Source organism: Hipposideros armiger, unplaced genomic scaffold (assembly GCF_001890085.2).
Source record: "Hipposideros armiger isolate ML-2016 unplaced genomic scaffold, ASM189008v1 scaffold_346, whole genome shotgun sequence".
Classification (NCBI taxonomy): Eukaryota; Metazoa; Chordata; class Mammalia; order Chiroptera; family Hipposideridae; genus Hipposideros; species Hipposideros armiger.
In genome coordinates, this window is record NW_017731696.1 from 998,840 (window position 1) to 1,012,183 (window position 13,344).

General features: G+C 39.4%; 1 protein-coding gene across 1 annotated transcript in view; it reads left to right on the plus strand.

Annotated features, from left to right (window-relative positions):
- EDNRA (endothelin receptor type A) overlaps positions 1-8,847 on the plus strand; it is a 49,930-nt gene extending 41,083 nt beyond the window's left edge. Inside the window, exons 5-8 of the mRNA XM_019661362.1 lie at positions 433-585; positions 4,291-4,424; positions 4,849-4,957; positions 6,306-8,847. Of these exons, the coding sequence (XP_019516907.1) occupies positions 433-585; positions 4,291-4,424; positions 4,849-4,957; positions 6,306-6,446 (537 nt within the window). The 3' untranslated portion in view covers positions 6,447-8,847. The remainder of the gene's footprint in view (positions 1-432; positions 586-4,290; positions 4,425-4,848; positions 4,958-6,305) is intronic.
- Positions 8,848-13,344: the final 4,497 nt, after the last annotated feature.

The window sequence follows — 13,344 nt, forward strand, 5'->3', positions numbered from 1 at the left end:
TCACACGAAGTCCACTTTGACCGTAATAGTCAAAAGTAAACCAGGCACTAGCAAAATTTTGAAGCTCATTAATAAATAAACAATACAGTGTGTATGTCTCAGAATCACGTTTTGTTAAAGTGTTGGAAGGGAATTATTTTTATTGTTTTGGGCTCTTCCATTGTATAATTAAAACCAACTTCAGTGTATTAAAAAATATCTTTGTCGGGATAATTTTTTTAAATGTACAACTAGTTTGATTTTTTTTTATGTGCTATTGTAAAGCCAGGATAATTTCTAGAGATTCCAATTTAGTTGTTTTGAGCCTCCACCAGAGAGCGTGACTATACAAACATATCTACAAGCATGAAGGGCCTGAAGCCCCGGAGGCACTGCACAGTTAGTTGACATTATAATGCCCCCCACTTTTTCTCCCTTCTTTTCAATTTACAGTTCTATCAGGATGTAAAGGACTGGTGGCTCTTCGGGTTCTATTTCTGCATGCCCTTGGTGTGTACCGCCATCTTCTACACCCTCATGACTTGTGAGATGTTAAACAGAAGGAATGGCAGCTTGCGAATCGCCCTCAGTGAACATCTTAAACAGGTGATCATGAAAATCTGGCCAAGACCGTGTTTTGTCCTTGACAACAAAAGAACTACACAAATGCTGTATTTAGAGATTCGACCTGATTTCCTTGAAGGAAAAATATTGTCTCATTTGTCTGTATGTCTTGTTTCCTTTATAGTTCTAGTTTTAGGAGTTTCTTTTGTGAAATTGGGAGCCTACCTGTGAAACAGGTGGCCCTGGAGGCAGGGTCCAAAAGGAGAGGAACTATTCATTTATTTTGCCAACAGTGTATTGACGATGTGTGTCTGTGTGTGTGTATGTTGTTTGGCTTAGAGCTGTCTGGGACAGAAAGAAGCGTATGACTTTCTCCCCTAACAGGTCGGGCGGTCTTGTTGTGGAAACATGAAACTGTTGGGAAACGGAATCACAGGATGTGGCCAAAGTAGCCTAAGCTACAGAAAGCCAAGGAGGATACAAGCTAAAGTCATGGGAAAAATAAGGGGATTGAGCTGTTCATGGAGGACAAATGGTTTTGATGGAAAAGAGGACAGAGGGCATTTCAGGGGGAACAGGGATCTAGTTAGAACAAGGCATGGGCACTACACATTTGGGGAGTGGGAAAGGAGATGAGCCTCATTAGAACATCAGCAACATCAAAGGTAAGACTCTTGACTGGAAATGGGACTGGGTACATAAGAGCTCAAATTTTGAGGGGCCCAAAGTTCTAGAAGGAATTTGAACTAGTCAACAGGAGGCTGCTGTTGGTCTCTTCTGGGCAGCAAACAGAACAGAGAAAACTGGGCTTCAGAGGGCCAAACTCGAGTCTTATACCTGCTGGCTCTGTGACATTGGGCAAATTGCTTACTCTCTCTGAGCTTCTAGTTCCTCATAAATTGTATATAACAATACATCCAGGGGATTACCTAATGCACGTAAGGTGTCTAATAGAATCCAACTCATAGTAAGAGCTCAGAAAATGTTGATAGATATTAATTCAAAGAATAAAACTAGGACTGTAAGTAAGTTGTAAGTCTCAACAGAGAAGTATTAAATATATAAGGACACCCAGATACACCAAAAGTTAATGGTTTTTGTTGGTGGAGCCTGTAAATCTACCCTATGACTATCATAGACAAGCATCATTCTTCATCAGCAACTCTTTTCAACAACTGTGCTGATTTTTCTGAGCTTTAGCTCCTTATCTGTAAATTGGGCATAATAACATATAAATGAATGTTATTGTGGGAATCTAAGAAATTAATGTGCATGCACATATTTGTAAAACCTAACATGCCACACAAATGCTAGCTATAATCTTCTATTGAAATTTAACAGGAACATTATATTGAGAAACTTCAGTATGACTTTGTTCAAGCATGAACATGTCAAATACTCCACATATGAATCATATTAAGCAATTATTACCTCTCATTCCTGCAATGGAGGTAATTAATTAAAATAGATTTTTGAAAAACAGTGTTTTAAATGTTGATTTTTGCATCAGCACTATGATTGAGCCTGTTTTAAGTTGTAAATGGTATCTCCTCTGAAAATAATGAAATAGGGGCTGGGATTCTGCTTCACATTTACATAGCATTTTTTAAAGTTTTTGAAGAGCAGTTCTATGTCATTTTCTTATTTGATTCCTCCAAGCATGCTGTGAGAGAGGCAGGACAGATATTACTCTTATTACACAGGTGATTAAGAGATTGACTCAACCCAATGGAGATTAGAATGCAAGATTTGGCCTTCACGCAGCAGACATTCCCTTGCGTCACCCTCAAAGCTATAGCAGGTTCTAAGGCAGAAGGGCAAGCATGCTGGAAGGCCTTCGAGTGCGGGAGAGCTAACCCACAGTGAAGGGCCCTGCCATCCTTGACTAGTGTCCTTTTGGGCTCTTGGTCTTACTTCTTGAATGGTTTCTCAAATTTGTCTTCATTATACTGACAACAACTCTATCAGTTAGGGATTGTGTTTGGATTCTGGTAGCAAAAACACCAAAATAATATTGAGTAGACCAAGAAAGGGTTTATCTTTCTCCCACAGCAAAAAGTTCAGATGTCATTGGTTCGGGAGCAAAGGAACTCTTGGCAGGGGGTTTGCTGTTGTGCTGACCTTTCCTTAGGTCTTGGCAGACAGCAGCTATAGCTCTACCTTTGTAACTGGTTTCCAGGCAGCAAGAAGGGGAAAAACATATATCACATGAGTGTGTGTGTGCACCAAAGGAGTACCCCCACTTTTAAGCAGCTTTACAGAAACCCCACACAACAATTTCTACGTCACAACTATGTTAGGTAACCATGCAGATGATTAGGCCAGGCTCCCACGCTGCTATAACAAAATCAAGGATCTGACTGATAGTGAGGAAAACAGGAGAATGGACATTGTGTAAGCAAATAGCAGACTATCATGGTAAGTTATTGATACTACCTTTTAAAAGGGTTATCCTCTGAGGATATGCTCAGGGGAGGAGACCTCTCCCACAACACCCTCCATTTTTATTTTTCTGAGCACAGTGTCTTTCTGTGTACAAAAAATGACCCATTTAAAATGGTCCCCCATTCCTGCAGATTGGAACCCTTTATTTCTCTTAATCATCGCTTGGTTTATGTGGTCTCTGAAGCCATATCCCAGCTAGGTCCAGTAACCCCGAAAGATTAAAGAATCCCCGGTTCTTTGAGCAAGGATAGCAATTTGTGACAACTGCCCCGAAATCTTTTTAAACGAGTCTATTAATCATATGGGTTCATTATAGGTTTCCCATACTTAATGGTATATGCTTTGGGTTGAACTAACATTACCCTTCCAAACCCTGTTTTCAATCAGTTTTATTTTGACATTACCAGATCCCAGTTACAGACAAATTGCATTTTATGTTCCTAGTTAGGCTTCTAAATGCATGCACTATAATACTCAAGCATCATGCACACAAATGACTGGTTCCAGATAATCCCTAACCTATGGTTTCTCTGATCCTATGCAGACCTGAAAGTATGGAAACCTTCAACTGAAATCAGTCCAGGGTCAGCATGTCCCAGTTTTTCTAAACATCATTGCTGATATTCCTTTATCCTCATCCCTCTGTTTGTAAACAATATATCCTTGGGAACTAACTAGATGTCATTAGTAAAAAAACTTTAAAAGCAAAACATATCCCAATGCTAGCTTTCTTCAAGATCGACAAATGGAGACAGCTTTTTCTTTTCTGTTTCCTATGTCTATTTTGTTTTCCAAATGTCCCTGCAGATTTGTGCATTCTTTATCATGGTGGGTTCAGTCCACTTGACTGCCATGCTGTCATTAATGCCAGTTAGTTATCTGTTATTGAGGTTTTTAGCTAACGCTTTCCCCCATATATTCACCCCCCACCTGGACACACACACACACACACACACACACACACACACACACACACACACACACAGACTCAGCCACAGTGTTGGCTCCGCTCTAGCTAGCTCACACCTCTGCTCTGTCATAGAACCTCTGCCCTGGCCCTAATAACCAGCCTGCAGTCACTGTCCTTCCTGGCAGCTGCCCAAAAGAATCATTAGCAACTCCTTGATCATAAAGTTAGACTCAAACTCGAAGAGATGGAGGCACGGTGAGGCAGGCTGTTCCGTCTCCTCTTTGAGCTATTCTTTCTCTGCTCTCTACTACTTCCTTGTTTTGTACTTCTTTCATCTAGTAGAAAAACACTGAACTTACTGCACTTTTTTTTTTCTTCTTACTTTTCTTTAGCGTCGAGAAGTGGCAAAAACAGTTTTCTGCTTGGTTGTAATTTTTGCTCTTTGCTGGTTCCCTCTTCATTTAAGCCGTATTTTGAAGAAAACCGTGTATGATGAGATGGACAAGAACCGATGTGAATTACTTAGGTATGATCCTATATGCCCATTAGGAAGCTGGAGTGTCTCTGATTTTCACATTTATAATAATACTTTTACAAAACCATCTAGTCTGCATTCTCGTTAGTTCTGAAAATTAAAACGGCAAAGTTGATTATTTTTTCTTTAGCTGACATAGCCCATAACTGATCCCCAAATTTGTGCAAGCCATATCTGTAATTGTGCCGATCCCCTCCTGAGGCTGTGCATAATGGTTTGAGCTAACCAAGTGGTGGGTAAATGTTCTGCAGAAATAGAACTGCCATTTTAAACAAGCACTTGAAAAAAATTCTGACTGCCACCTATAAGAAATGGCTTCTGGGCAAGAAAAATGCTTATTCTAGAAATAAATGCTAGTTTTCAGATTTAAAAACATTATGTTCTAATTACTCTATTCCATTTTCTTTTGCTCTAGTTTCTTGTTACTCATGGATTACATCGGGATGAACTTGGCAACTATGAATTCATGTATAAACCCCATAGCTCTATATTTTGTGAGCAAGAAATTTAAAAATTGTTTCCAGGTAAGACTGTTTTGCAAGTATTCTTAAGAACAACCAAATAAGTATATGAATTAGCCAACAGGCATGGCTAATTCCATTTGTAAATATTACTTTCATCAGCTGTACTTGTCAGCAGAGAAGTGAAAATCCTATTTTGTTACTCAGAAAGAGGCTCAGATTTTAAGCATGACAGAAAAGTAGTATCTATTCAGACAACAAGATAGTCAGAGGTTAAAATTAAAAATAACTTAATAACATGCCAATTTCGTACCTTCCTTTAAAATGAAATGCTCCAACGTGTGCTTCAGGCCACATAGAATGCATAAAACCTATTCATGCCTGACGTCATCTTAGACTTTAAAGTCTCAATAAAACATAAACTCTATTGTTGAGAAAGCTCCTGCTAAATGCTATGTAATAGTATATTTTGTAATAGCCTTTTCAAGGAATGTAAATGCTTATTGTCCCGGAAATCCGAACTAATGTCATTACATTCGAAATTCATTTCCTTCTCTTCCTCAAAACTCCTTGTAGCTAAGCCAGCCCATGTCCTCCAGAAGTTTCAAGCACTTACTGATGTGTCATTTTTCCAGCTCCTGGGATGATTTTAGCATAGAGCTCATCCTAACTGGATTCTGTTATCTCCATCCAGGATGTTTAACTTTAGTTTATGGTACTTATTCGGAAGAGTAGCACAGGGGTCAAGGGAGCAGGCTCCGGAAGCAAACAATCTGGATTTACCTCACAGCTCTGCACTTATTAATTGACAAGCCCAGGTCCAGATGGGGCCCCTCCTGCTTCCTCAGTTTACTCCTCTGTGAAATCAGATGATCTCAATATCGATCTCATAAGTGGGATTCAATGGGTTAAATTACGGTAAGTCTTGAAACAATAATTGCTCAGTATGAGATTGTTATTCAAGATAGAGTGGAGAGGAAGAACGCAGCAACTGCCCTCATGGAACTTACAATCTAAAAGGAGACAGACATTTACTAATACAAAATCATATAAATAGATGGACCTTTGTAGTTCCACAGGTGGTGCACGCACACTGAACGTGCCAGGGCTTAGCCCTTCCCCACTCAGGCCCACCCCAAGTCATGGAGCACTCTCTCTCTCTCTCTCTGGCCAAAACTGCTCCCCTTCCTCTTTATGTTGGTGAATAGAATTAAAACAAGAAACAAAGGCTCTCTTTCTCTTCACTAGAATGGACAGCTTACCTTCTACCTAGAGGTTACTAGTTAGGCTCGCGTTCTGCCTCAAATGCATGTGGTCATTGACTCCTTGGTGGCGGGGGCCCAAGGCTTCTATGATCTGCTGGGGACAGGCTGATGGGTTCCTGTCATTTAGCATCTGTTCTTTCTCTCAGTCTTGCCTCTGCTGTTGCTGTTACCAGTCCAAAAGCCAGATGACCTCTGTCCCCATGAACGGAACAAGCATCCAATGGAAGAACCACGAACAAAACAACCACAACACAGAGAGGAGCAGCCACAAAGACAGTATAAACTAAACACCTGAAGAAACATTCATCAATATTCCTTCAACTCTTACTGGAGAAAGAATTACACAGCAACTCGGTCTCGAGATGTCTGTTCTCCCACGGCTCAGTCCCTCCCTCATACAATACTTTCCAAAACGTCAGAGTGAGCTGGTTTATACCCACAAATCCAATGAATCTTACTTCTTTAATTTATCTAACTTACATATTCTATATGTTACAGTCAGCACTAAAAAATGGTGAGTGTTGGCAGGGGCCAAGGAGACAGTTAAATGAAACCAGAAGGATATTTACTACTTGTACATGAAAATACTTTTCAAGTACGTGGCTAACGTTCATGGCAGTTCTGTCAAATGTTCCATGAGAACTGGTCACCGTGAAAGTTTAGAGATTATGAAAAGGTTTTCTATTTTTTTAAGGGATTTTTTTTTTTTTTTTTGCCAAACACAGTGTGGGGTTAAGTCACCTTTATTTGACATGTCATTCAGTGCCAATATTTTTTTAACTGCATAGTAACCTAAAATGATTATTTGAGCTTATTTATACATATTTTGCAAAGAAGAAGAAGAAGAAGAAGAAGAAGAAATACAGAATTCAGATGAACAATTAGGTTAATGTTTCTCATGTTACTGTTTTATTTTTAAAACATGCTCAAGCTACAACAAACACAGGTACTTACAACACAGATAATCACATATGCAGTTTAATAGCTGCTATTCAAAAAATTTTTTAAGAATCTATGTTTTTCATGGTGTTTCATTACAGGAGCTCTTGCACATAATTTATGTTAAATTTAAAAATAATGCTTGAATCAAATATTTCTATTTTTCATGAGCCCAATCTTTTTTTATATGTCTCTTATTAAAATCAACATCAAATACAAAAATTTAAATGTACATGTCATTAAACTATACCTAAGACTTTTAGTGCAATGCATAGAAGTCTAAAGCACACCTAGGAAGAAAGGATTAAATATTTTTAGAAGACTTGGAAATTTTCATTGAGTTTTTTTAGTAATAGTAGCATGTACATGTATATATATGCATATATATACATATATTCAGATCTGTACATTATACATTATGGATATATATGGATATATATACATTATAAATAGCACCTCATATTCTCTTGATTTATTTTAAATTGTTAATTGGCAGTAAGATTTTTCTTTGGTCATTCCTTTTTCCATACAGGAAACATAATTTCCAAGTGGCCAGCTAAGTTTATGGTGTCAGTGAAATATAATTACCCCCAAGTGCCACCATGAACTGTAGTTTTTCACTTCTCCCAGTATCCAGTATGAACTTAAACACCTCCCCCACCCCCACTACTTACATGGTCAGCATTTTAAAGGGCCCACAATGACTTTGGCTGGGCATTTCCAAGTTTACAGACTGTGAGTATAGCAGAAAATCTTTTACTGTGTATATATAAATATATATAAACAACTGTACATTTCTTTTAGCCAATTTTTCTGTGATTGTCTCTATGGGATGTATCTGTGTGTATGATATATGCATGTATGTGATGGTATATATGGACATGTAATCTAATATTAATGCCCTATAGGTGTGCCAAAGCACACACACTGAGTGGAATCTAGGTGGTTGTCCATCATGACAACAGGCCTCAGTCAGTTCTAACCTCTCTGTGTTCATAAGTCTTATGACCATGTCACCATTACAAATGGAAAGAAGAGGTAGCATGATATGGCCCATGGGTTAACATCGGGGTTTTGTTTTGTTGGTTGGTTGGTTGGTTGGTTGGTTGGTTGGTTGATTGATTGATTGGTTTGATAAAGCAGTATTTGGGGTTGTATTTTTTTCCTGTGCTGGAGCAATAGTCATTAGACTTTGAAGTATTATATTGTTCCAATCCTCAACTGAATGTGGTGATGAGATTGACAAGTAGTCTGATGTTTCTATCAGACTTCACCAGACAGATTACTGATGTTAAGGTAGCTAATGATTTGTTGGGCTATATTTTAGCACAGTCATGAACAGATCCTATCAGGTTTCAGTTGATCCAACTGCAGGGCTCCTTTATGTATTAGCAGTGAAAATCCATTATTCCATTGGTACGTCACATGCAATGATATCTACCTAGAATATAAGCCATAGGTTCACATCATTTTGTTTAGACAATTGCCTTTTTTTAAGATGCTTTGTCAATTGCATATGAAGAATGCATTTTTAAAGTTCAGAAAGTCATAGATTTCTGAATAACCACAAAGGCTTCAATGTACATTTTGTTTATGCACCGGTAAGTAACTGTGGTTTACTAGTAGGAAGATTTCCGATTTCTACTTTTATCACATCTTTCCAAGGAAATCTGTAGAAATGAGCCAGAGGCCAAGGCACCCCATTGGCTTTGGCCTGTAAGTATACAATAAAAGTTTACAGAAGCCTTACAAGTGTGTCTTCATTTTTTACGGAGTTCTTCAGAGAAAATGGTTGTTACACAAGGCCTGTCACAAATCTCTCCCTAGTATAGCCGAGCCAGCAACTTTACTTTCAAACAGATACTTCCTAACTGTGCTGTATTCTCAACCTACATGGTTGTGCTAAACAAGTAGCTCTCTCATTCATTCCTTCATTCACCTTTCCAGTAAATTTTGCTGAGCATCTACTATACCCCAGGAACTTTTCTAGGTACTGGGGATAAAGCAGTGGACAAAACAGGTGAAGTTACTGTTCTAATGGAGCTTGTAGAGGAAAGAGTTGGAAAAGAAGCAATTACAGTTCATAAAAAATATGTCAGGTGGATACCTGGAGGAAGAGACTCACATATATCCAACTGCTTATTTGACATCTCCAATTGGATGGCTAACAGACCTATTATATCTACAACTAAGCTCCTGATATCCCTCTAACCTAAGCCATCATATTATCCCTCTGCTCATGTATTAGTCAGGGTTCTCCAGAGAAACAGAGTCAATAGGATGTGTGTGTGTGTGTACATACATGTATATATATGCATATATGCATACGCGTATATACATGTATATGTGTATACATGTAAGTGTGTGCATGTGTGTGTGTGTATAAGAGAAGATTTGTTATGGGAATTAGTGATTATGGAGGCTGAGATATGCTATGATCTGCTGTTTGCAAGATGGAGGACATGGAAAACCAGTGTTATAATTCAGTCCCAGTCCAAAGGCCTGAAAACTAGGGTAGCCAGTAGTGTGACTCCCTGTCTGAGGCCTAAAGCCTTAGAACTGTGAAGCTGTTCTTGCTGGCATAAGTCCCAGGCTCTTAAGGCACCAGGAGCGCGAATGTCCACAAGCAGGAAAAACTGGATGTCCCTGCTGAAGAAGAAATAGAGAGAACTCACCCTTCCCTGGCCTTGTTTTCTTTTTAGGCCCTCTATGGATGGATGGTGCTAGCCCACATTGGTGAGAGCTGATCTGCTTTACTCATTCTCCTCATTCAAATGCTAATCTCGTTAGGAAACACCCTCAGACATACCCAGGACTAATGTCTTACCAGCTCACTGAACATTCCTTAGCCTGCTCAAGTTGACACTTAAAATTAACCATCACCACTCAGTTCAAGACAGCTCCATCCTTTGAGCTATCAGGATAAAACCCTTGAAGTCCTTTTCCACTCCATTCTCTTACACTTTATTCTTAATGCCTCAGTAAATGCTGACAGCCCTAGCTGCAGAATATACCAGGACCTAACTAACCATTTCTCTCTCTCTACCTCTACCATCCTTTCCTGAGCCACCAACATCTCTTGTCGGGATAACTGCAATTATTAGCTCATGCCTACTTGTTTCCAGCCTTGTAAACACCATACTATAATTGAGGCCTGTGTCTCAAACCCTGTAAACGGCCTAAAGGTGTTCACGTTTCCAAGCGAGGCTGACAGACATTCCCTGGGATTTTTCCAATAACAACAAAAGTAAGAAAGAGCTCTTCCCCACTGTGACCAGCCTGGGAGGTTGTAAGCCTAAAGCCTACAGGCCAGCATGGTTCAGGCACTATGAAGCAGGTCAATCTAGATCGTTACAAAGGTGAAAAGGAGCATTCAAGTCCCTGGCTCCAGTTCTCCCTGATGGTTTCTCATGGCTTGAGTAAGCAAACCAACACATTTACCTTCGCGTCTATCCCGCTACTAATTAAATTTGGTTTTCTGTTGCTTACAATACGCACATGCTAAGGCCATTTCATCTAAGTTATTTATCTTTTGTTATTGTTGTTGTTTACATGAATAGGCTCTATGTTTCTTAGAGAAGTTTTAGGCGTACAGAAAAATTGATTGGAAAGTACAGAGAGTTCACACATGCTCTTTTTTTTCCCCTTCCCTGCACACGGTTACCACTATAATTCACCTCCTGCATTAGGGTCGTATATTTGATGGACCAATATTGATACAATATTAGTAACTACAGTCCATAATTTACATTAGAATTCACCCTTTGTGTTGTACATTCTATGGGTTTCGACAAACATGGAGTAACATTTATCCACCATTACGTATCATTTAGAATAGTGTCACTGCCCCCCGAATCCCTTGTGCTCCATCATTTCTTCCCTTCCTCCCTCTCCCTCTTGATATATCTTTTCACTCAACACAGATACAGTGAACACCCACCATATTAAATTGTTTTGGCTGCTGGGAACGCCAAACCAGGTGCATAACTAAATAAATGCTGGAAGCGCTTAGTGGTGACTCAGTAGACCTCGGCATAGGGGACGGTAAAGGCAAGAATAGTCGAAATTCTTCCAACTTCAGCTGGCGACCTCAGTAAACATAGTGTGAGGGTTCCTGCTTCTACAGCTCTTACTATCGTGAGCATACATGTGTCACTCCTAGGAGAATGGCGTAATAACAAGCCACATAGCACTGTCCCGACAGCATGAGCTTTTTAAGTCAGTAAATACATTGATTCTTCATCCAAAAATAAACCTATCGAGTACATTTTAAGGGAATGAAACAAATTGGAGATTCAGCCCAGGAAATAACCAAGGCAAATGCAAATCTTTCACTAATCTGTTACCTCCATTGTTATTTTTAATTATGTCACTCGTCCATGATAGAGTATTAAACACTCTATGTGCGTAGAGTAAAGAAAATGCATTGCCCATCTTTCCAACCCTCTCCAGGCCTGGAATTCTGAGTCTTCAGTTCCCTTATTTGTAACATAATCTAATATAGCGCTCGCTGTATTTATGGATTTTTTCCTCCATACTTCAAACAAGCAAAGTTAAATCAGGGCACATAGCCACCATATTCAGTTGATTATTTCTAAAATTCCAGTGGGGTCTTCACATGTAAAAGCCCCAGTAGTTTTTTAAAATAATCCTACATTTGGAGAAGATCTGTCACAGTTTCCTCTAAGTGGTAACAGAGACATACTAGTGCCTATATTTGGTCAGTACCAATACGCTGGCTTTTTTTATTCCTAAAACCGAAAGGAGACAGGCCACAGTTCTTAGAATCAGGGAATAATTAAGAACTGAAAACAACAGTGTAACTGCAAAGCCAGGCTTTCCCCAAGAAGCTTGCTAGCATAGTTCACTTTTGATTTCATGAAGCCAGCAGGCCTACTGTCTCCTGGTTTCCCAAGCTTTTAGCATTGCTGTTATTCAGTAGATTCTGTGTTTCTTCCTGGGAGATGATAAATTAGGAACAGTAATGCCAAACCTAGATCTAAGCAGAAGAGTCAAGGAATCTTCCTAAAGGAATATAGAGAATTCCACAAATTTTTCCTTTTTGGTACTAAACCACAGTCCTCTTATCTAATGTATCTACGTGGAGCTGATCGACTTTTGTTTGAATTTGATTCTATGATAGTAGGTAGAATTGTATTTTGAGTGTGGTGATATGTTTGTCCCAGATGGGAGGCAGTCATGTACCCTGCCCTGACGATGTAGTAATCCATGACCAGCCAAATCACAGGCCCCAGGCACCGACGGGGCATCGCCCTGACTCGCTCCATTTATTTCATGTTTATACAGAATAAAACCATTTCTCCATGAACTACTCTATTTCTCTCAGCGTGTGCTAATTGGGATTAACTGCAGTTCAATTCTCTTGTTTTTTCAGTATTCTAAAATGAGAAAATCTCAGTATGATCATGTGAAGGGAACATATGCCCCCCTTCAGTCTTTTCAGACATACATTTGTGCATAGTAAACATTGACCTCCTAGGTCCAATCTTTTCTCTACATTACGAAAGCAAATGAGATTAGGCCTGGGTCACCGTCCCTCACTCTCAATCTAGACCTTGTTCCGGGCAAAGAAATTCTGCTGACCAGATTAGGTCAAGCAGAGCCAACTCCTAGAGTGGGAGTGGGGCAGGCAGGTGAAGGGGTGTTTTCCCAAAGGGAAACCCACATGGCCTTAGAAAGAGGAAGGGATAACAGCTGCACTACTTCCTTTCTTCATCGGTGAGGATATCATCCACATATCTCACTAGTTCTTATTTCTGCAGCTTTTTCGCCTTTTTAGTTCAGTTCATTTCTCAATTTTTATTATTGTCTTTAAACATAATTTTTGCTCTTCAAATTGTAAAAATACTATATAAAATAGGTCTATAATATATTTAAAGCCCTTGCCAAACAAAACAAGAATTAATGAATGATCCATGTATGCAAGGGAGAAAAAAATCCCTGATTATGGGACTATATCTATGTTTTACATTTAACGTATCCAGTCCTTTTAACTACTACAAACAAGGCTACATTACATCTTTGCACAAGTCTCATGGAGACTTGCGTGATTTCTCTGGGACAGCTAAAAAGGAATAGAATCTCTCACTACTGGGCCACAGGGTTTCTGCATAGCTAACATCCCTGAGTACTTCCGCATTGTCTCCAGAATGACCCCCCCCCCAGTCCTGGGTTGGTCCATTATTATAGACTCCGGGGTTCTGGGTACCCTGCAAATGCTCCGCT